This window comes from Hyperolius riggenbachi, chromosome 6 (genome assembly GCF_040937935.1).
Source record: "Hyperolius riggenbachi isolate aHypRig1 chromosome 6, aHypRig1.pri, whole genome shotgun sequence".
NCBI classification, from domain to species: Eukaryota; Metazoa; Chordata; class Amphibia; order Anura; family Hyperoliidae; genus Hyperolius; species Hyperolius riggenbachi.
The window spans coordinates 308103273-308126847 of NC_090651.1; the positions used below are offsets into that span (position 1 = coordinate 308103273).

Consider the following 23575-nt stretch of genomic DNA (forward strand, 5'->3'; position numbering starts at 1 on the left):
GGCAGCTTCACCACATCATGTGCAGAATTCTCAGCACGAGAAATAATATTTATGACGCGCTGCATGAAGTGCACAGAAATAATTCATAAAACAGAAAATAAAGACGTCACTTGGAGCCTTTTGGCTGAGCAGAAGACATGCACACACAGCCACACATAATTCTGGTCTGAATTAATATACTCCGGTTCAGATGATCACACTGCAGCATTGTTCGGAGCTGCCAGTGACTATATTGAATCAGACCCGTGCAAAGGAAGCTTAGCACAGGCCTGCAGGCTTGTGGAGGGATGCCCTGTGCAGAGGTAAGTAATCCATTCATTCCTTATCATAGAAAAACATGCACGCATGCAGCAGTAATACCGGTAAGCTAAGCATATTAAGCACATGAAGCAAGCCATGCCTTTATCTCACGCATCTGTGTAGTGCATAAGATCCTTTGTACCATTCCAAATAACACATGCTTTGCAATGCTGAGATTTGATTCATCAGTGCAGATCAGGTACATTTGTAGAATCTACAAGGGAACACATATCAATCTTCTCTCTAAGGAAAAAGAAGCAAATGCAACTGCAGTCTTGATTTCAGACAGGAATGATGTGTTTTTACACTGCGAGTATTTTTCGTCCCTCGTTTTTTGCCTTCTGGATTCCTCCTTATTTCACTGCACTAAAATAAATTGCCCCATGTGACAGTTTAGAATGATAGATTGGACAGTCTTCATGATCCAGTGCTGGGAGGGGCACAGAGGAGCGCTCACCCAGCTCACACAAGAGGGGCTCATCCTTGTTTATTCAAATAGTACGAAAAAACTGTATACCCTCCTCACAGCCAGCATTGTGATTCAGGGCTGGGACCCACTAGAGCGTTTTTTTTTTAGCGTTTAGGGAGTGATTCAAAATGCTAGCGATTTCCCTAAACGCTCGGCTAATGTTAATGGATGGGCCAAATTCCACTAGAGCGATTGCGATTAGCAAAATCGCTATCACAGGACATGCAGCATTTTGGTGGTGTTAGCGTTTGCGTTAGCGTTTCTGCAATGTAAAGTATATAAACGCTGGCGTAATCACTCATGAATCGCTACACATAGCGATTTGAGTGCAATTTTAAATTAATGCAAACTGTAAATAAAATTATGATACATTGAAAGGGCCAATCAGAATTAACATCGCAAATTGCTACACAATCGCTGGCAAAAAGCTTACACTTTTTAAAATTGCTAACAAAATCGCCAGAAAACGCTAAAAAAATTGTTTACAAAACGCTAGCGTTTGCAATAGCGATGTGCGATTTCCAGGCCTCAGGCTTAGTTCACACAGCATAACGCAATCGACACGTGCTTAGTGATTGCAGTTTTTCAATGCGATTTTCAGAGTTATATTTAAAGTAATCCGCATTTTTTCACATTCTGAGGGTGATCTCACAGCAGTGGTTCGATTTTTAGAAAATTGAAATCTTGCTGCATGAACCATTTCAGAGTGGTTCTGCTTAACTACTTAAGGACCGCCATAGTTGAAATCTGCGCCCTGTTTTGATGGCTATCTAGCTGGCAGGGCGTAGATTTCAACTCACTGCCACTGCGCGCATCCGCCGTTTTTGACGCTCTCGCCAATCTCGCTTCTGAATCCCCTGCCGTCTCCCGCTACAGCTCACTCACTCTGCCGTCTCTATGACGGCAGAGTTCCTGTGGGCCGGTCAGGAGACACTTTCATTGGCTCCTGAACCTGTCTTTCAATTTACCAATAAGATAACAGAGGTGCCAAAAGGATAAAAGGGACTAAATGAGCTTAAAAATGAATTTGGTAATAGAGGAGGCAGTGGTGGACTTACCTCCTCCAAGCAGAACACACGACTGTAGATTTTCAGTCAAAAAACGTTTATTGGGTACTCCAAAATAAAGTGCAACGCGTTTCGCAGGCAAACCTGCCTCCTCAGGCAATACAGATAGGAGTAAAAAAGCATCTGCTAGTAACATCAAAGCTGAGCGCCTCTGTTGAGACTTTATTTTGGAGTACCCAATAAACGTTTTTTGACTGAAAATCTACAGTCGTGTGTTCTGCTTGGAGGAGGTAAGTCCACCACTGCCTTCAGAGCTGGGACAAGGTCCTCCAGCACCCAAGGCTGAGACACCAAAGTGCGCCCCTCCATCCCTCCCACACCAGCTGTCACACACTGATTGCTATTAGACTAAGAGGCGTCCCAGGGCCCCCAACCCCCCAACACTCTAGTTATCTGGCTTACAGTCACTGCCATGTATCCCCTTTTCTTATTTCTCTCTGCTTCAAACACAATAGGGGAATGATAGCTGGGTGAGTTGTGCGCCCCTTCCTACACTGCGCCCTGAGGCTGGAGCCTTTGCCTCAGCCTGGCCCTCACTGCGTCCTCTATTACCAAATTAATTCTGATGCTCATTTAGTCCCTTTTATCCTTTTGGCGCCTCTGTTCTCTGAGTCCACCCTAGGTGGAGGGTTGTACCCACTTCCTTCTTCTACTATAGAGAGCGACTTCTAAATCCTGAGTGGGGTCAGGACAATCTCCCCACCTGCCTTGACAGGGGTTGCCTAATGGTAACCCTGGTTTGTGAGTATTACATTTTGAATTACTCTATAAATCTTCCATTACCAGTACATACTACACTATATTGGGCTCTTGGTGTTCTCTTCTGTCTTTCAATTGAAGCCAATGGGAGTTGCTTACTTTGAAAGACAGGGCCAGGAGCCAATGAAATCGGCTCCTGACCCGCTCACAGGGCTCTGCCATTGTAGAGACATGCGAGTGAGTGAGCTGTAGCGGGAGACGGCGGGGATTCAGAGGCGAGATTGGTGGGAGCGCCGAAAACGGCGGATGCGCGCAGTGGTGGAGAGTTGAAATCTACGTCCTGGCAGCCAGATAGCCATCAAAACAGGGCGCAGATTTCAACTACGGCGGTCCTCAATTAGTTAAGCAAAACCACTCTGAAATGGTTTATGCAGTAAGATTTCAATTTTCTAAAAAGCGAACCACTGCTGGGAGTGCACCCTCATAGGGTAACACTGCACTAGTGCTTTGCTGATCTCTGGCGATGGTGAACTTATTTGCACCCCTAAGTGTTTGCAGTGACTTGCATTAAATCACGGTAAAATATGCACAATTGCGATTTTTCAAAAAGTCGCAATCGCTGTCATTTTGCAGCAATTTTACAGCAATTTTAAAGCAAGTCAATGGAAGTGTTTTTTTTTTTTAAATCCACAAACGCTCTCTGGTGTGCCAGGGCCCTGAAAGACATATGGAGGCCGCAATATTTATTTCCTTTGAGGCCCCTTTTACACTTGCCTTGCATTGGGTAACACAACGACAATGGAAGGCAATAGGATCTAGCACACTTACCGCGTTGTATTGTGCTGGAAGTGCTAATAGGCCTTCCGTGAGGGAGTACAGTGGTTGACCCCAATGATAAGCCGTGGTCCCGCCCTCAGGACTGTCGGCTCCTATTAAGAATCAAGCAGGGGCAGTGAGCGGCTGTGATTGGCAATCTGGGGCAGTGCCCCCGCCTAATTGGTAGTTTGCTACTGAAAGCCTCCTTACATCGGAGGCAGAGGGGGGACAGAGCAGCATGGCTTCTATATACAGGGAGTGCAGAATTATTAGGCAAGTTGTATTGTTGAGGAATAATTTTATTATTGAACAACAACCATGTTCTCAATGAACCCAAAAAAACTCATTAATATCAAAGCTGAATATTTTTGAAAGTAGTTTTTAGTTTTAGCTATTTTAGGGGGATATCTGTGTGTGCAGGTGACTATTACTGTGCATAATTATTAGGCAACTTAACAAAAAACAAATATATACCCATTTCAATTATTTATTTTTACCAGTGAAACCAATATAACATCTCAACATTCACAAATATACATTTCTAACATTCAAAAACAAAACAAAAACAAATCAGTGACCAATATAGCCACCTTTCTTTGCAAGGACACTCAAAAGCCTGCCATCCATGGATTCTGTCAGTGTTTTGATCTGTTCACCATCAACATTGCGTGCAGCAGCAACCACAGCCTCCCAGACACTGTTCAGAGAGGTGTATTGTTTTCCCTCCTTGTAAATCTCACATTTTATGATGGACCACAGGTTCTCAATGGGGTTCAGATCAGGTGAACAAGGAGGCCATGTCATTAGTTTTTCTTCTTTTATACCCTTTCTTGCCAGCCACGCTGTGGAGTACTTGGACGCGTGTGATGGAGCATTGTCCTGCATGAAAATCATGTTTTTCTTGAAGGATGCAGACTTCTTCCTGTACCACTGCTTGAAGAAGGTGTCTTCCAGAAACTGGCAGTAGGACTGGGAGTTGAGCTTGACTCCATCCTCAACCCAAAAAGGCCCCACAAGCTCATCTTTGATGATACCAGCCCAAACCAGTACTCCACCTCCACCTTGCTGGAGTCTTGAGTCGGACTGGAGCTCTCTGCCCTTTACCAATCCAGCCACGGGCCCATCCATCTGGCCCATTAAGACTCACTCTCATTTCATCAGTCCATAAAACCTTAGAAAAATCAGTCTTGAGATATTTTTTGGCCCAGTCTTGACGTTTCAGCTTGTGTGTCTTGTTCAGTGGTGGTCGTCTTTCAGCCTTTCTTACCTTGGCCATGTCTCTGAGTATTGCACACCTTGTGCGTTTGAGCACTCCAGTGATGTTGCAGCTCTGAAATATGGCCAAACTGGTGGCGAGTGGCATCTTGGCAGCTGCACGCTTGACTTTTCTCAGTTCATGGGCAGTTATTTTGCGCCTTGGTTTTTCCACATGCTTCTTGCGACCCTGTTGACTATTTTGAATGAAACACTTGACTGTTCGATGATCACGTTTCAGAAGCTTTGCAATTTTAAGAGTGCTGCATCCCTCTGCAAGATATCTCACTATTTTTGACTTTTCTGAGCCTGTCGAGTCCTTCTTTTGACCCATTTTGCCAAAGGAAAGGAAGTTGCCTAATAATTATGCACACCTGATATAGGGTGTTGATGCCATTAGACCACACCCCTTCTCATTACAGAGATGCACATCACCTAATATGCTTAAAGGGGAACTTCAGCCTAAACAAACATACTGCCATCAAGTTACATTAGTTATGTTAATTAGAATAGATAGGTAATATAATCTCTTACCCACCCTGTTTTAAAAGAACAGACAAATGTTTGGGATTCATGGGGGCTGCCATCTTTGTCATGGGGGCAGCCATCTTTTTGGTTGAAAGGAGGTGACAAGGAGCAGGAGACACAGTTCCAACTGTCCTGTGTCCTGATTAATCCTCCCAGCTGCACGCGCTAGGCTTCAAATGTCAAATTCAAAATGTAAAGAAAAAAAATTGCACCACACAGCAGAACGAGAACAACAACATCAGAAATCCCATCATGCTTTGCACAGCATCAGGGGAAAAAAGCCCGGGCAGTTTTCTTCTGTGCAGCTAAAAATTAAGGCTTGTATAAGAGAAACAAAGTTCTGATGCTGTGAAACTGTTAAAGAAACACCAGGCCTTTTCAGTGCTGCAGAGTCGATTTTTAGTCTGGAGGTTCACTTTAAGTGGTAGTAGGCTTTCGAGCCTATACAGCTTGGAGTAAGACAACATGCATAAAGAGGATGATGTTGTCAAAATACTAATTTGCCTAATAATTCTGCACTCCCTATAAATATGTGCATCGGGGACATAGGGGGCTATGGGACATCGGAGGAAAGGGGGCATACTGGACACAAGGACACTGGACACAGGGGGACATTGACACGGGACACAAGAGGAAACTGGACACAGGGGGACATGGACACGGGGAAACTGGACACAGGGGGACATGGACACGGGGAAACTGGACACGGGGGGACATGGACCTGGGGAAACTGGACACAGGGGACATGGACATGGGAAACTGGACACAGGGGGACATGGACACGGGGAAATTGGACACAGGGGGACATGGACACTGGGAAACTGGACACAGGGGGACAGAGGACATGAGACGGGGGGGGGGGGGGGCATGGACATAGGGAAACTGAACACAGGGGGACAGAGGACACAGCGGGAAACTGGACACAGGGGAAACTGGACACAAGGGGAAACTGGACACAGGGGGACAGAGGACACAGGGGGGGACATGGACATAAGAAAACAGGACACAGGGGGATGGAGGATACAAGGGGAAACTGGACACTGGGATGGATGACACAGGGGGAAACTGGACACAGGGGAACGGAGGATACAGGGGGACACCGGAGGTTGCCCGGAGCATCTTAAAGTCTAAAAAATAAGGTGTGTGTGTATATACACACACACACACACATACACACACACACATTTATTGCGCAACACGACATGCATAGTTTGACAGTATCCTAAGATAAACCGCAGCAGCACCTCCACTCACACGCTTGTTAGAGCTCAGTATTCCCACCCCCACCCCCTTCATGGAGTCACCTCAGAGGTTGGCTGCTGCCGTGCTCAGACACTACATGTTGTTCTCTGCCCCTGGGTAACGCTGCCTCGTGTCAAATGCTGACACTCGTGGTGTTACAAACGCACCTTTCCGCTGAACTTCCCAACAACTGCCCAGTTCAGCCTCCTATTTTAAAAAAATCTAATAATTCCATAGCAATACGTGTCAATGGTCCCAGAATCAGCGCATTCACAGCATTTGCAATGCATTTGGGTTCATTCATATAAACACAAGCCAAAGTGTGCTCTATCACACATGTTTGCACATGACAAATTAATGGTGATGAAGTTGTGGCACACACGTTACCGGATGACGTAATTTTACAAAATCAAAAGCACATGCATCAGATCATAATGGATTCATTGTGAACTTACCTTAATCATATACTGTAACTCTTCCAGACTTCTTATGCTCCAGATCACAGGTGTCAAACACAAGCCCCGTGGTTCTCCTTTCCATTTTATGTGGGCATCAAGAGATTCCAATGTCCATCCGGAGGAGCACACCAGTGACACCACCTTCACCACCATCACCCCACATAGCAGAGTAGTGCAGCAGAGCAGCGAAATATTTACCTGCTCCAACAATGCGTTGTGTCTCTTCTGTTCTTCCTGGCAGTCTCATGCTCTGTCCTTCCATACCTCCTCCTGATTACGTGACATAAAGTCCAAAAGAGATATGTTAATAAGCGCTCAAAGGCTAGGATAAAGTTCAGTCTCATATATCACCACTCGAGTAGTCTTCAATCTACTATGAAGTAGACTCTCAAATGTCCAGGAACACAGGACCACTTCCACAGTATCCAGCCAACACGTCATAGAAAGAGAGAAATAAAGGTCATAGCGTAATCCAATAATTCAATAGATGCCCATCACCTCTAAAGTGCAGATAACCCAGCACCTGGTGCAGTAACACACTCCCCCTGTGTGTCCGCACTCACCCAGATAGCCTCCAATCGATCCGGAGGTATGGATATACAGGTAATACGGGGATCCGTGAACCAGTCACGTTGCACATCAGAATAGCCTCCAACCGATCCGGAAGTAGGTATATACAGGTAATGCGGGGATCCGTGAACCAGTCACGTTACAAATCTATAACTCAAAGAAGGCTCCAATAGTGTAAAAACATTTAATATACAGATTGAAATACAAGGATGCACTCACAAGGGTCCATAGGCCATGCGCATGTAACAGGTAACTTGGAGCGGTCCCGGATAGCCGCTGCTGCGTATGCCGCCTTGTCTCCTTGCGTCTCCTCACTACTACCGGTCACGTGATGCGTAGTGGCGGAGCTACGCATCCTTGTATTTTAATCTTTATATTAAATGTTTTTACACTATTGGAGCCTTCTTTGAGTTATAGATTTGTAACGTGACTGGTTCACGGATCCCCGCATTACCTGTATATACCTACTTCCGGATCGGTTGGAGGCTATTCTGATGTGCAACGTGACTGGTTCACGGATCCCCGTATTACCTGTATATCCATACCTCCGGATCGATTGGAGGCTATCTGGGTGAGTGCGGACACACAGGGGGAGTGTGTTACTGCACCAGGTGCTGGGTTATCTGCACTTTAGAGGTGATGAACATCTATTGAATTATTGGATTACGCTATGACCTTTATTTCTCTCTTTCTATGACGTGTTGGCTGGATACTGTGGAAGTGGTCCTGTGTTCCTGGACATTTGAGAGTCTACTTCATAGTAGATTGAAGACTACTCGAGTGGTGATATATGAGACTGAACTTTATCCTAGCCTTTGAGCGCTTATTAACATATCTCTTTTGGACAATTCTGTATGTTTGGCAGTACATTGGTTAAAGCGCACCACGCCTTTTGAGTCATTTATATTTTCTCCTTAGCGCAGACTAATCTCTCTTTTATCTGATTACGTGACATGCCTCAGGAGGTAGAGGTACGCTGCATAGAGCGTGTGTCAGGAAGAACAGAGGAGACCGGAAGCAGCACTGGAGCAGGCAGATATTAAACGGCTCCACTGTGCTACTCTGCAGAAGGGGGAGGAGCCGACCCCAACAGTCACTATAGTTTGAGAGTGTTCAATAAATGTTAAATCCTAAAACTATTTGACCCGCGACTTAAGACTATGTTTTAGATTTTGGCCCCTTACGTGTTTGAGTTTGACACTCCTGCTCTAGATGGAAATGCCTGCATTGCATAAAACAGCACTATACATACCCCTAAACCACAAAACATACACAATATTGTTTTTTTAAAATGTGAATCTACTTTACCTGGGTTTTATTCATTAATCTGTGCTGATCCAGTTAATTGAATGCTTATTGTAAATGGGTTTGCTTTTTTCTGGCTTCAGCTGGGTAAACCAATAAAGTATGTGCAGTTCACATCATACTAGCAGGACTATGGAAAATCACAGGGAAAAAAGATATTTATAACTTTGCTTCCCTTTTGATCATCATTTGTCCTCTATTACGAAGTCATATTTTATACATCAGAAGTACACAACATGCCCAGGGCAACTAAAGGATGCAGGAACATAGCCGTACAAATTACATTTATCTTCAAGAGGTCATCATAGAAAATCTGATTGTTTATCTCATTTGTACATAATATGAGAACCCTTTACTGAGTGTTCTAATAGCAGTTCTACACTTCACCAAATCCCGCTGGGTAACTGAAGTGTTGCTACCAGACATTAGCGGGAGCAGTCATGATTTAGGTTGTAAGTCCTGAAACTCTACAGTTGGAATGTGTTCTGTTATACAGTTTAGATTCTAAAATGTTTAACAGGATATAGTCAAACTGCAAAGCCATATGCAAGGCCAGATTTATACTTTTTCTGCGCCCAAGCCAGGTTTGTCCATGTGCAGCAGTGCCCATCCCATTCCAAGTGTAGCCTCCTCTCTCATGTGAAACATCCATGTACTGAAGCACCTTTCTTTCATGTACAGCCCCCTTGGGCATCAGCTTCCCTTTTTCATTTGTTGCTCCCCATTTGCAGCCTTCTCTTTCATATGTAGCTACCCCTTGTTCATGTCCAGATGCCCCCTTGGGCTGTAGCCGCCCAATGCCTGGGCCTTTGTGGCCTTTGCAGAAATCAAGCCCTGAGTATATGAGTACAAGGACTGTAGTCTGGCAGAGATCGGAACTCATTCCCTTGGGCAACAGTTTGCGGCCAAGGCTGTACAGACACGTTACTAACTTCTAGGCTAGCGACCCATTCTGTTTCTAAGCAGGTGGGAGGAGTGCTGACAGAATGGCGCACAACGAAGGGGTGGAAAAGAGAACAATGCACTTGAACAGCGCTCGGATGAATCGATCTATCAGCCAGATTGCTCGCCATCATGGCAAGGAGCATTGGGGCCGGGGTAAACACATTAGATAAGGCTGTGCCCAAGAGAATGTTTTCTGTTGTCTAGGTCATGCCCTCCATTTCCCTGCAGAGCAAAAGAACGTCTTGCTAGCCTAGAGACTAGCGAAGTTTCTGTACTGCCTCATGTCCGTACTGTGGCCCAAGGGATTGTGTCAAGATCCCTTCTGGGCGACAGTCCTTATACATGTGAATGAGGATTTAAAGTTAGGGGTTAGCGTACAGGGAGGTTATTGTCAAGTTACATACACACATACGATAACCGTTTGTTATGTGTGAACAACAGCCACCGATCCAACTTGGGCATCAGGCATCGTTAAGGCTTCGTCCTGCAGATCTTTAATAACTTCCGATGCTTGAGCATGACCGATCACCATGCTGTTTTCAAACCAAACCCCCCCCCCCCCCCAACCAATTATAGTCACCCTGTTATCTGCCGATCGTCATCCTTCTCTCTCCCTCCATAGCAACAGGACACATTACATTGCTGGCCTCAAGGCTAGGGATGTGTCTGTATAGCTTCTTCAAAATGTTGCCCAAGGGATTGTTTCACAATCCCAACCTACTTAGTTTAAGTTTTAAAGCCTGGTACACACATCTAGAGTTGGCCCTCATACTAATTGGACCGGCTTAAAGGGAAACTAAAGTATAAGGTATGCAGAGGCTGCCATATTTATTTCCTATTAATCAATACCAGTTGCCTGGCAGCCCTGCTGGTCTATTTCTCTGCAGTAGTATCTGAATAACATCAGAAACAAGCATGCAGCTAGTCTTGTCAGATCTGACTTTAAAGTCTGAAACACCTGATCTGCTGCATGCTTGTTCAGGGGCTATGGCTAATAGTATTAGAGGCAGAGGATCAGCAGGGCTGCCAGGCAACTGGTATTGCTTAAAAGGAAAAAAACATGGCAGCCTCCATATACCTCTTTCTTCAGTTCCCCTTTAAGAGTTAGAAGATTAGGTTGATCATTCTGACATCAGGATGGGGTTAACATTGGGGGAGGGGTGTTAGCCATGGGCAAAATGATGGAAATTATACAGAGTTGTGCATAGCCCTTCTCCTGGCAATCCTAACTGTTCTTTCCATTTCATAATTGCCGGAGTAATTGTAGTAGGTAGTTTAACCACTTGACCACTGCAGGTTGTGTTCCCCTTAGGGACCAGAGTAATTTTCACCTTTCAGCACTCTTCCCGTACCTTTGCTAATAACTTTATCACTACTTATCTCATCAAAATGATCTATATCCTCTTTATTTTGCCACCAATTAGGTTTTCTTTGGGTGTTACATTTTGCTAAGAATTATTTTATTTCTAAATTCATAGTGTGGATAAAACCCACACATTTTATTTGCCCATTTGTCCCAGCTATTACAACATTTAAATTATGTCCCTAGTACAATGTATGGCATTAATATTTTATTCGGAATTAAGGTGTATTTTGTTAGTTTTGTTGTTTCTTACCCTTTATCACTAATTACAAGCCCTTATTTGCAAAAACAACAGTAATATACCCTCATAACATACATATTAAAAACCACTGGTGATGATTGATTACAGGCACGTTAATTGGCTTTGGGAACACCTGTTCCCATTCACCGATCAGTGAAGTAATGCATGCAGGAGCAAGCATGCGGCAGCAATTGCTGCGTTGTACATATATATATGCCCCTGGGGCTAAGATGAAGTCTAAAGGGGCGTAAATATACTGTACAAAAACCAAGAACAACTTAAATGTGAAATAAATATATGTTCTTCTGCATAGCACTTTATTGACCAGTAGGTATGTGCATTGAAAAATCTATGAATTTATTTTTTACCATCAGGCAGAGGCAGGCAGACCTCAGATATCCTTTCCTTGTTTCTTTTTTCTTTTTCAACTTAAGTGTTGCACAGTGTTCCTTTTGTCTGAGAATTTCATTCCGACAACTAATGCTGCATTTACAAGTGGGATAAATTACTTTGACACGGTGGCGAAGAGGAAGAAAGGAGTAATGTGCGGTTAATGCCCTCTGAATAAAGTGCGCATTTTTCACAAGATTTGAATAACCTGGTAGAGCAAAGCAGAACTGGGAATCGCTGCAACTGTGTCAAGTGAATAAATCTTCCGCTCCATGGCTGAGTCCTGTGCCTGTACAGAGATCAGTTTATCCTGGCCTGGCTGTTACCTTCATCTATACTGAGACTAAACTACAAGCAGGGAACTTTACTAAAGATTTCTTGTAGGCAAAGTCTTTAATCTAAAATGACATAATACTGGCAAACTCTTAGTTAATCTCCAACCTTTTCTCTGAATACAAAGGCCTCAGTTCACTAAGCTTTATCAAACACTTTATCAAACGTTTGATAATTTACCTCATGGGTAAAAATCTAATTTTGAATTCACTAAGGTGTTATATATTTATCAAATGTTTTATCGATAAAATGTTCAATAAATCTATAACACCTTAGTAAATTATCAAACATTTGATAAAAGTGTTTGATCAAGCTTAGTGAATTGAGGCCTAAGTGTACCGGTCACTAACCAGGGAATAGAATGTGAGCATGGGATGGAAAATTCACAAATAAGGGTTGCAGTGAAAACCGAATATCAAAATGATCTGTAGTAAGAGCTGGTTCACACTTGAGTGGATTCAAAACAGGCACGGTAAGCCCATCTGCTTTATAATTTTTGCGCCGTCCGCTCTGTGTACGCCGATCCGATTCGCCCAAGATCACCACTTACATGTCCTGCCACCGATCACCGAAGCTCGGTCCCTTTTTACTCAGCCCAGAGGCTGGCAGGAGCAAGGAACTCTCTGTAGGAAGACCAATTCTCCCTAGCAACATGGAGAATTTTCATTGGTCCACCATGAACCAATAAGAATACTCCTTGTTGCTGAGGATTCCCATTGGCCTTTTGCAGCACAATGGAGATCCCCATGCTTATGTCGGCCACTGGGCTGTGTATGAGGGACAGAGTGGCAACCATCAGAGGTGGGACATGTGAGTATTACACCATGGTGGCGATCGAAGCTGGAAAAGTGGACACGACGTCTAGCCTAGGGAGAACGGACACTGTCCATTCTCATAGGCTTTCATAGCATACAATGATTGGTCTTATCTTTAACATTAGAATCTGCTTCTGTACTGAGCTTAGGTTAAAAAAATTTCCCCAATGGGTACTTTTTTTAAACAAGTGTGAACCAACCCTTACACGGACACGTGGGGCCTAGTTAAACCAGCCAAAGAATTGCACTTTGGGATCCCTGGGGTTGTGGCCATGACAATCAGGCTGCATTGCAAAACATGCTGTCCACAAGTCAGCAGCTCTTTTGAGTAGAGTAGAATTCATGATTTAGGTCCAGTTCATAGTTACATAGTTGGTTTGGTTGAAAAAAAGACATTTGTCCATCAAGTCCAACCAGAGAAATAGAAAAAATAGGTACGCATTAGGTACCTTTCTCCCCTCTACCCTCTCATATCCCAGTTTATCCAGGGGAAGGCAAACCCCCCCCCCCCCCCCAAAAAAAAACCCTTACAAGGCTTGGGCCAATTAACCTTTATGAGAAAAAAAATTGACTTGTTGCACCCAGAGACACATTTCCCTGGGTGCAACATGTCCTGAAATGCTTTGTGACTCCCTGGACGGTTGTCCTATGTGTTGGGGTCTTATATCGAAACTGATTGACCCGATTCAGTTACACAACTTTTGGACTTTGAAGGAGTTTCCATCTATTTTATTCAACTATTAAACATTAACTGGTCAAATAAAGTATATTTTGATGTACTTGTGGGCCTGATGAAGAGTGACTGACTTGAAGCTAGCGTTGTTGCCTACAACTAGTTACAGTATTACACACTCGTTTTTAATGTATTTTATGGATTTTTTCCTTGTGACTCCTATAAATATGTTTATGACATTTTTTTTTACTGAAATTTGTATTGAAGAAACCTTTTGTATTGATAAATATTGGCTATAGTATTTTCCAAAAGTCAGTATTCTGAGTGTGATGAGAGACTGGGGCTAGATTCACAGTGGGACGTTCTTGTCCTGCGTTAATAAAGTTACAACGTTAACCCTATGCGACGTTCACAGTGTGAAGTTAAAGTCGCGTTGTAAATGTTGCGTTTATTGTGATGCACTGCTGCAGTGCGTTACCTCTTAACACAGGCGTTTACAGATACAGGGAAGCATACATTTCATTGCCTGTGTGCTCTACTGTATCTTCTGTATGCGACGGTAACACAGCATTAAGTTGCGTTGTAATTTTGAGTTGCGACCTTAACGTTGCATCAGAATGCAATGCCTTACTGTGAATCTAGCCTGACACACTCTCCCATAGACAGAGTGCTAAACGCTCAGAACGACTCTTGGTGTGCACCAGCCCATAGTGCTATAGAGGAGGCTGTGGCCTGGACCGGCATACACTCTCCCATAGACAGAGTGCAATAGAGGAGGCTATGGCCAGGACTGCCAGTCTCCTTGGGGAGTGCAAAATAGAATGTTGCCTGCTAGGATGAGGAGAGCTCTGACTGAAGGGTGAAGAAAGAAATGACAATATAAGCATTTTTCATATTAATAAATAGTAATTTCGCTGTTAAGTTTTGTTAAGAAGGGATGGCGATTTTTTTAAGACCTCTAAATCTGTGTCCGGGAGAAGGTAAATTTGTTTGAGTATAGGGGGGTGCTCAATTCAGACAGCTAAACTGGTATGTGAGATATTGAAGCATTCCTGCATGGTAGGGGGCCTTTGACACTACTTATCATTGACATTGCTTTTTTTTCTTTAAATCTGTGCCCATGCAGTTTATCAACAATTCATATTTTATTTGGGCATCTAATGTGGCCAGTAGCCGATACACGATTACATTGCATATTATGGTTGTAGATGCTTGGCACATATGGGGGGAGGTTAGGCATTAGGTAGGTTGGGTTAAAGTTAGGCAACTCCGGGGGCGGGAAGGGGGGGGGGGAGTCGGCATTAGGTGGGGTGGGGTTAAGGTTAGGCACCTACCGGTGGCAGGGGGGGGCGGGGGGGGGGGGGTTAGGCACCCAGTATGTATAGTACATAGTGAAAATATTGCTAACTTAATTTACTGATATTTTACTAGTATTTGCGGCACCACCCGACACCTGCAATATGTACTCCTCTGCTGTGCTGTGCGGTGGTCCACCAGACCCTTATGTAACATAGTCGTAATCAGTCATCTCATCAGATGTCCTCCTCACCACCCACCATTCCTGTGGCAGCCCCACGGATCAATAACCTCTTGTTCGATTTTACAGCTGAACAAGTTACTGCACGTTTACAAACTATCACAACTGGGACTGGATGGGTTTATTTCCTGTAGTCCAAAAGGAAGCGTTGGATAAACATATGCCTGCTTATCCTAAATTTGCTGATTTGAGGAAAGCTTTGTGCACACATACTTCTTCACCAATCCAATTTGTGTATCCCTAGAAGTCTAAATAGCTCATATTAGACAGGAAACCTCTTGCCAAAAAAAGCCCATTGAGAAAAAATGAGAAGCCATCTAGAGGAACACAGTCTCATTCATTCCTGCTGTGTGGAACTTGTGGGTGAAGAGGCAGGTTACAGGATTAAACTGTTTACAGTGTCATGTCTCCTAGTCACTGAAAGGGGAGTGTGGTGTGTCAGGGCAGAGATGAAAGGGGCTCTGGATGAGGGTTAAAGAGACCCCCTTTCTCCTCAGAGTCTCACAGATGTGCAGAAGCACTACCCCCTTCCCTCTCTGTCAAGCAGAAGCCTCCCTTTATGCATGAGTGACAGCAGAGCGCGCTCCTGATTGGCTGGAAGTTTTTCATCCAGAGCTGCAGAACTTTTGTCTGAGGCTGAGTTCTCCCTCCCATCCTGTTTCCTCCCCAGGCTGGCTCCCTCTCACTCCTGCCCGTTACAGCAGAGCAGCGGTCAGTGTCCAGCATCCCAGGGGCACCTTCTGTCTCCACATCTCCGGGGAGGCTGCATTCTCTGCGCCGGGATCCCAGTTCCATGTGAGCAGCACCATGTCCAGGTCCGATGAGGTGAACAGACTGACGGAGAATGTATACAGAGTAAGTAGTGCGCTAAGTGGGAATTTGGTATGCTGCATGCACAGCTGGCAGGAGGTCCCAGCTCGCAGGGATACTCTTCTATGCTGCACACTGTGATGGTCTTTCTGCTGCTTCTGTTTATTCATAGATCTCTTTATACATCACTGTACAGTATTAACTCTTTAAATAGCCATACAATCCAGCCATTCTGATTCAATCCACTAAGCGATCGACTTTATCGGGCAACTTCAGTGTGGTTGATCGAAAGTTGATCGACTAGTAGGTCACACACTACACACACTACATATCTTATGCGATTCACCTTCACTAATCAATCTGACCGATGCTGTGCTTCCATGCTGTAAATGAAAAAATCGATTGTAGTGTCAATCGAATGAGATATGTAAACACTAGCTGATTCTTGTGCGATCGACTGATATCTTCCATCCCGTTTGATCGACTAAAGGTAGCCATACGTCTAGTGACTTGGTGGCCGATCGACCAATCAATTCGATAATTATCTAACCAGATGAAAATCCTCGCCGCCTAGTGCATGCCTGGTCAATGATGCAACCAATTTTGGGCCGAACATGTCAATCGGACATGCTGCAAGAAGTCGGGCTGTCATGGTCGGTCGGGAGCGCGGCGGTAACTGTATTGGGACAAGCAACGAATAGCCCGAAATCACAGACACTCCTGATGCATAGTGAGCTATACCTTACCTGTCCGCGGCTGCCGCTGGCTCTGGGCTCCGCCGCAATCTGCAAACATGCGCACCACATAACGTGAACGTGTGTGTGATATCACAGACGCGCCCACATATACGCTGGCAACCACTTGGACGCGGTGGGTATGGATGAAGGAGCAGACGGTGACAGGAAAAGTATAGAACGCTGGGCACCGGGGGACACATTTAACATTGGGGGGGGGGGGGGGGGCAGCGTTGGGCTGACGGGCAGCGCATGCGGTGTCACAAGGCCAATTCCCAAGAAATTTCATGTTGAAATCGATCATGAATCGGCCTGCGGTGTATAGGCAGGCAACAGATCTCTCTCCAATCAGATTCGATCAGAGAAGATCTGTCTCTTGGTCGATCTGCCCATACATTGTCTGATGTACGGACACCTTTAAGGTAGCCATACATCTAGCGATTCTGATTCAGTCGACTAAGCGATGGACTTTATTGGGCGATCAACTTCAGTGTGGTTGACCGAAAGTCGACTAGTGGCCCACACACTACAAGCGATATCCTATGCGATTCACCTTCACTAATCGATCTGACCGATGTTGTGTCTCTATGCTCTGAATGCAAAAATCGATTCAGAGTCGATCGAGTGATACGTAAATAGTAGCCAATTCCTGTGTGATCGACTGATATCTTGCCTCCTGCTCGAGCTCTTTCCATCGATTGGGCATACTGGAACACAAGTCTCTCTCGATTTGATAAAATGATTGAATCGAATGGTCAGTCTACAGCCAAATCGCTAGATGTATGGACACCCCTAAGGTGCCCATACATTACTAGATTTTACTGTATGTTTAACCATTCAATTCAATTTTATTTTATTGGATCGGGGTGAAACGCTTATATTCCATTCTGCGCAATCAATAGAATTTGGTTGTTATCTGATTGACTCAGCCAATTGACTCGATCAGACAGAATGCATTATTGTAATGGAATTGGCTACTAGTCTCATCATGTTCACATCATTTCGACACAGAATCGAATTTTGGTTTCAGAGCATGGAGGCACAACATTGTTTAGATCGATTAGAGATGGGGAATCGCATAGGATCGCTTTTAGTGTGTGGGCCACTAGTTGATTTATCAAACTTTAATTGATCGCCCAATAAAGTCGATCGCTTAATTTTTGACAGAAAATTGAATAATGTATGGGTACATTTGAAGACTGGTACACACTATGCAATTTTTAATTCAGATCCTATTTCCAATCGAAAAAATGATTGGATCTGATTTAAAAAAAATATATAAATATATACTGTCAGACTGACTGATTTCCAGCGACCGATACCAAGCTCAGAATCGATCTGTCTCTCAATCAGAAGCAGAGCGGTCATGCTGAAACATATTCTATTTGTATGTACTTTCGATTTATTTTGGATTGATATCCAATTGGAAAAATAATGAGAAATTGAGTATGTGTGTACACTTGCTTTCTTCTTATCCAATTAGCTCTTGTGCTGTCATGATCTGTGCTGTATTTTAATAGTTAACCAATAAAGTTTTTTGACATTTTGTTGTATGGAAGTGGTGCAGATCATCGTTTATGGATTTAACTAATGGGAGTGGCTTTTCTCATCCTGCACCCTCCAATACCCGCACAGTACCATCAATATTGGTGAGGTAGCGCTTTTTCTATTTTATTTGTTTATATCTGATCAATGTAACATCTGAATATCTGTTTGATCACTCACTCTGATAGGATCTGAATTGGAAATTGCATGGTGTATACCCCGTCAGATTGACAGATTGATCTGTAATGGCTGGTTATAGTGGCTGGATAGTGTAATGGTTAAGGGCTCTGTCTCCAGGGGTTGAATCTTGGCTGAGTTCAAATCTCAGCTCTTCTTGTTCAGTAAGCCAGCACCTATACAGGAAGGAGTGCTTGGGCAAGACTCCCTAACACTGCTACTGCCTACTGAGTGCATCCTAGTGGCTGCAGCTCGAGCGCATTAAGTCCATCAGGAGACCTCAGTCATGGACATATATATATATATATGTGCGGTCACTACTGTGAAATCCAACCCTATTAACTTAGTAATTATTATTTGGTATGTATATAACTCTGACATCTTCTGCAGCGCTTTGCAGAATATATATATAGTCTTGTTATGCTGTGTGTCATAGGATTGAAGTTCGCCACTGGCAAACCATGCTGTAACTCAGAGGGAGGTAACACACTTGCAAAAACCTGCAGCGTTTTGCCGCATTGGGAGAGCGAATGCGAAAACGCATGCAACTGTTGGCCGCTGTGTTTTTAGGAGGCATGTGCGATTCTGTATGGTGTAAAAAAAAGATACAACCTGCACCACTTTTCTGCACAACGCCTGTGTTCCTCATTCAATCACTGGCATAGTAAAAAAAATGCATGATTCAAAACGTATACAAAACACACACATCGTGTTGCAAAATGCTTGTGGAGACTCATCTGCGATTCCCACAGACACAGGTGTGGTTGTCAAATTTTAACCTATTTTAGCATTTTCACCTTCATCAGAAAAGTCAGGGTCTGAAAAGACACCTTGATTTGTTTTTGTTTTTTAGGTTAAATTATGACTTCATAACATTTAGGGCCCTTTTCCACTAGCGGCGTTTGCAATGCTGAATCGCAAAATCACAAACCGCTAGTGATTTTTTAAATCGCTACGGTTTGCTAAATAACATAGGAATCGCGGTAGGTTATTTCCACTACCGCGATTCGTTTTTGGCTCAAACGCGATCGCGCTGCGGAGCGATATTTGCCGCGATTTTGCTATGCACACTACAGCATAGCAAAATCGTGAACGCAATCGCCGGAACTTTTCTGCATTTTGCGATTCAGCAATCGCTAGCGTTCAGCGTGAACGCTAGCGATTGCTAGTGGAAAAGGGCCCTTACTAAATGGGGAATGTGAATAGTGAATAGCTGGAGAAATCACTCTACTTCTCCAGATATTTCTTCTGTCCATTCAGTAAGTTCTATGAAAGCTTTTAAGAATTTTTTTTTCTAAAAAACTAAAAAATGCTTTGCGCATTTGTATGACTAGCATCATCTTCCGGCATTCCCTCAATGCAGGATTTGTGGGGTACCTTTAAGAATACCAATGACCGTTTACAATAGAGCCCTTTAAATACCTACAGAGGTTCAGTTGATAACGTTCAGTCCTATGGTTTACCACCAGGTTGGGTGAATCCACTCGGCTGCTCTTCCCAAACACTTCTTGGAGTGGGGGGAAGGGGGAGGAAGAGAATGAATCAGCTGGGTTTGATCTTCTCAGCTGATCATCAGGGCTGGTTCAGATGGAGGGCTGCCGTTATCTTGTTCAGCTGATGCTACCGTGCAGAAAAGCATTTGGCATTAGTTTGCATCAGTTCCTGTTGCTCTGTTGTCACGTTGTGTTTTGAATCCATAGAGCACACATGTCAAACTCTGGCCCATGGGCCAAATGCGGCCAACAGAGCAATCAAATTTGGTTTCTGCAAGGACAGACATCCGCAGCCGTTCATCTGGACTGGACCTACTGTTTTCAGTGCAGCATGGATGCCCCCTTCCCAGGCATAACCATACCTGCTCAGGTAAGTCATGGCCAACTGCAAGAACAACTGAAGTTGGCTCTTTGAACTGGCATATAGCTAGGCCCTGATTCACCAAATGTTGGTGAAATTTCCGGGTGCTGTCTGGTCACTGCAATTTTACCAATGCTTGCACTACTAACTTAAAGAGAGTCTGAAGCGTTTTAAAATACCTGTTTTTATGGAGTAGGCTGCTTTAGGATTATAATCCAAACTGATGCGCTGCATTCCCGCGGCAGAATAATGTCATACCCCCTAAATCCTGAGGCAAAATTCCACGACTTTCCAGGTCTTGGATTTCGCTTCCCTGGGGAGCCAGAGCTTTGCGCTGTAGCTCTGCCTCCAGCCCAATCAATCTCTGCCCGTTACTGCCTCTCCCTGGACCTCTCAGTGAAAAAAGCCTGAGGGCTTGTTTCCACTGTTGCGACGTGATTTCGGCCGCCCTCCGACGCTTGTAAAAACGCATGCGGATGCGTTTCCACATGCGTTTTTACCCGCGATTTTGCATGCGATTTCGCATGGCAGGGTGCCATGCGAAATTAACCATGACACTGCCAGGGCTAAATAAAATTGAAAAAGGTGCGAAATCGCACGCGAAATCGCGGGTAAAAACGCATGTAACAAACGCATGCGTTTTTACTATTAAATACATTAGCGGCGATTCGCACGGACTCCCGACGCAGGCGAAATCGTTGGCTCTTTTGTGCGTTTTTTTCACGCTGAAAAAAACGCACCTCAACAACGCTACAGTGGAAACAGGCCCATCCACTTGTATTACATGTGCGGATCTGCATGCGTTGGATGCATGCAGATTCGCGATAGTGGAAACGAGCCCTGAGAGGGGCGGGGAGAGGCGGAGATTGACGCGAGTAGAGGCAGAGCTACTGCTCAAAGCTCTGCCTCTACCAGGAAGGAGCCCCGAATTTTGCACCAGGGCTTTCAGAGTGATTAAGACCTCGTTCTGCTGTGGGAATGAGGCGAATCAGTTTGGATTATAATGCTGAAGCGGCCTGCTCCATAAAAACAGGTATTTTAAAACGCTTCAGACTCTTTCACTTGCATTGTGTATAATCATATTATGTACACATGCAGGGGTATAACTACTGCAATTGCAGGGGGGCCCAGAGGTGTGTGTGTGTGGGGGGCTCAACTACTAACCTACCCTTCCAGCTATAAAGGGGTCCATCCTTCAGATCAGAGATGAGGTGAGGGGAGGGACATATGGAGGCTTCCATATTTATTTCCTTTTAAACAATACCAGTTGCCTGGCAGCCCTGCTGGTCAGTAGTATCTGAATCACACACCTGAAACTATCATGCAGCTAATCCTGTCAGACTTCAGTCAGAAAATCTATAGAGTAACCAAGCAGCTCGGGGTGACCCAAACCACTAGGAATGTATAGGGGGCTAAAAAGACCGAAAAAGCCCTCCTACTAATAAGCAATGCTTGGTGTAATTTGTTGGTAATTCTGGTTTAAGAAGGCAAATTACATCAAACATTTCTTGTTTGTAGGAGGGCTTTTCGTTCTCTTTTAGCCTAGTGGTTTGTGTCATCCCGAGCTGCTTGGTTACTCTGTTGTACTGGTCCAAGCCCTATCTCATACAGCTATATCAATCCTTGCCATGTACTGAGGAGGACCAAAAGTCCAAAACAGGCTGTTTACATGTGGGGTTGATGTGGCTGTGTAAAATTTAAAGGTATAGGCTTGCTATACACCAGCGGTTCTGGATGCTCGTCTGGCTTACAGGGGAAAAAAGAGATAATTTGCATATTCAGTAGTGGTGCATTGTGGGTAACCACAAATGTTCACTCAGGCCTAGTGCACACCAAAACCCGCTAGCAGATCCGCAAAATGCTAGCAGATTTTGAAACGCTTTTTCTTATTTTTCTGTAGCGTTTCACCTAGCATTTTGCGGTTTTGTGAAGCGTTTTCGGTGTAGTAGATTTTATGTATTGTTACTGAACAGCTACTGTAACAAAAAACGCCTGGCAAACCGCTCTGAAGTGCCGTTTTTCAGAGCGGTTAGCGTTTTTCCTATACTTAACATTGAGGCAGAAACGCCTCCGCAATCCAAAATCTACAGCAGCCCGGGAGTATGCGTTTCTGCAAAACTCCTCCCGCTCTGGTGTGCACCAGCCCATTGAAATACATTACCCAAGCGTATCCGCAGCCGCAAGCGGATCGCAAAATGCAGCCGAACCGCTCTGGTGTGCACTAGGCCTGATAGCTGAATTACTACTTTTTTAAGAACTTCTGATCTGCATGCTTGTTCATGGTCTATGGTTACCAGCATCAGAGGCAGTGGAGGCAGTGGATCAGCAGGACAGCCATGCAATGTGCATGGTTTAAAACAAAACAAATATGGGTACTTATCCGTTAGCCGGGCGCATCCGGCAGGTGGCGCTGTTGTAGCGAATTTCATTCATGCTTAGTTAACGTTAGTGCTGTGTGAATGGAAGCGCCGCAGGTGGCGCTAATTACATTGATACGGCACATAACAATAACAGTGTTAATGGGAACTAATATGTATTTCAAGTGGCCGGAACTGTTACTTAATGCAATTAAAATGAAGGCGGCGGCAATGTAACAGATGAAGCCGCCGCCTTCGTCTGTTCTTCGTCTTCTTCTCCCCCTTTGCCCTCCTCTGGCTTTTATACAATGCTGGCAGCTGGGGGGGGACATGCGTCTCCCCCCAGAGTCGTTCGTCGCAAGAAAACAAACAGGATTCCCTTCCGCGACGAACGACTCTGGGGGGAGACGCATGTCCCCGCAGGCTGCCAGCATTGTATAGAAGCCAGAGGAGGGCAAAGTGGGAGAAGAAGACGAAGAACAGACGAAGGCGGCGGCTTCATCTGTTAAATTGCCGCCGCCTTCATTTTAATTGCATTAAGTAACAGTTCCGGCCACTTGAAATACATATTAGTTCCCATTAACGCTGTTATTGTTATGTGCCGTATCAATGTAATTAGCGCCACCTGCGGCGCTTCCATTCACACAGCACTAACGTTAACTAAGCATGAATGAAATTCGCTACAACAGCGCCACCTGCCGGATGCGCCCGGCTAACGGATAAGTACCCAAATATGTTAGTCTCCATAGGTCTTTCACCTCGGGTTCCCTTTAACTTCAAGTAATTGTTACAGTAATGGTAGAGAGTTTGTTGGGTAGAGATCAGGATCTGATGATGTAGCAGGACAGGATCAGCAGCTGGTTGCTTGAGATTTCTGAGGACCAAAAAGTCCAAAACAGGCTGTCTGCATGTTGGGTTGATGTGGCTCTGTAAAATGTATAGGCTATAGGCTTTCCATACACCAGTGGTTGTGGGTATGAGTCTGGCTTCAGGGGCGTAAACAGATGATCTGCCTATTTGGGAGTGATGCATCATGGGAAACCAGAGTTGCTCACTCATAGTTGAATTATCTCATAAATTCTGCTTTAAAAAG

The 23575-nt window shown here is 44.5% G+C and overlaps 1 protein-coding gene across 3 annotated transcripts in view; it reads left to right on the forward strand.

Moving 5' to 3' along the window:
* Window positions 1-252: 252 nt before the first annotated feature.
* The window catches only part of LOC137521683 (BAR/IMD domain-containing adapter protein 2-like), a 172185-nt gene continuing 148862 nt past the window's right edge, over window positions 253-23575 (forward strand). For 2 of the 3 annotated variants that reach the window (XM_068241293.1, XM_068241295.1), the window contains exon 1: window positions 15646-15860. In XM_068241293.1, coding sequence (XP_068097394.1) covers window positions 15813-15860 — 48 coding nt within the window. In that variant the 5' untranslated portion in view covers window positions 15646-15812. Of the gene's footprint in view, window positions 303-15645; window positions 15861-23575 lie in introns of those variants that run through there. The other variant, XM_068241291.1, reaches the window with a different exon arrangement.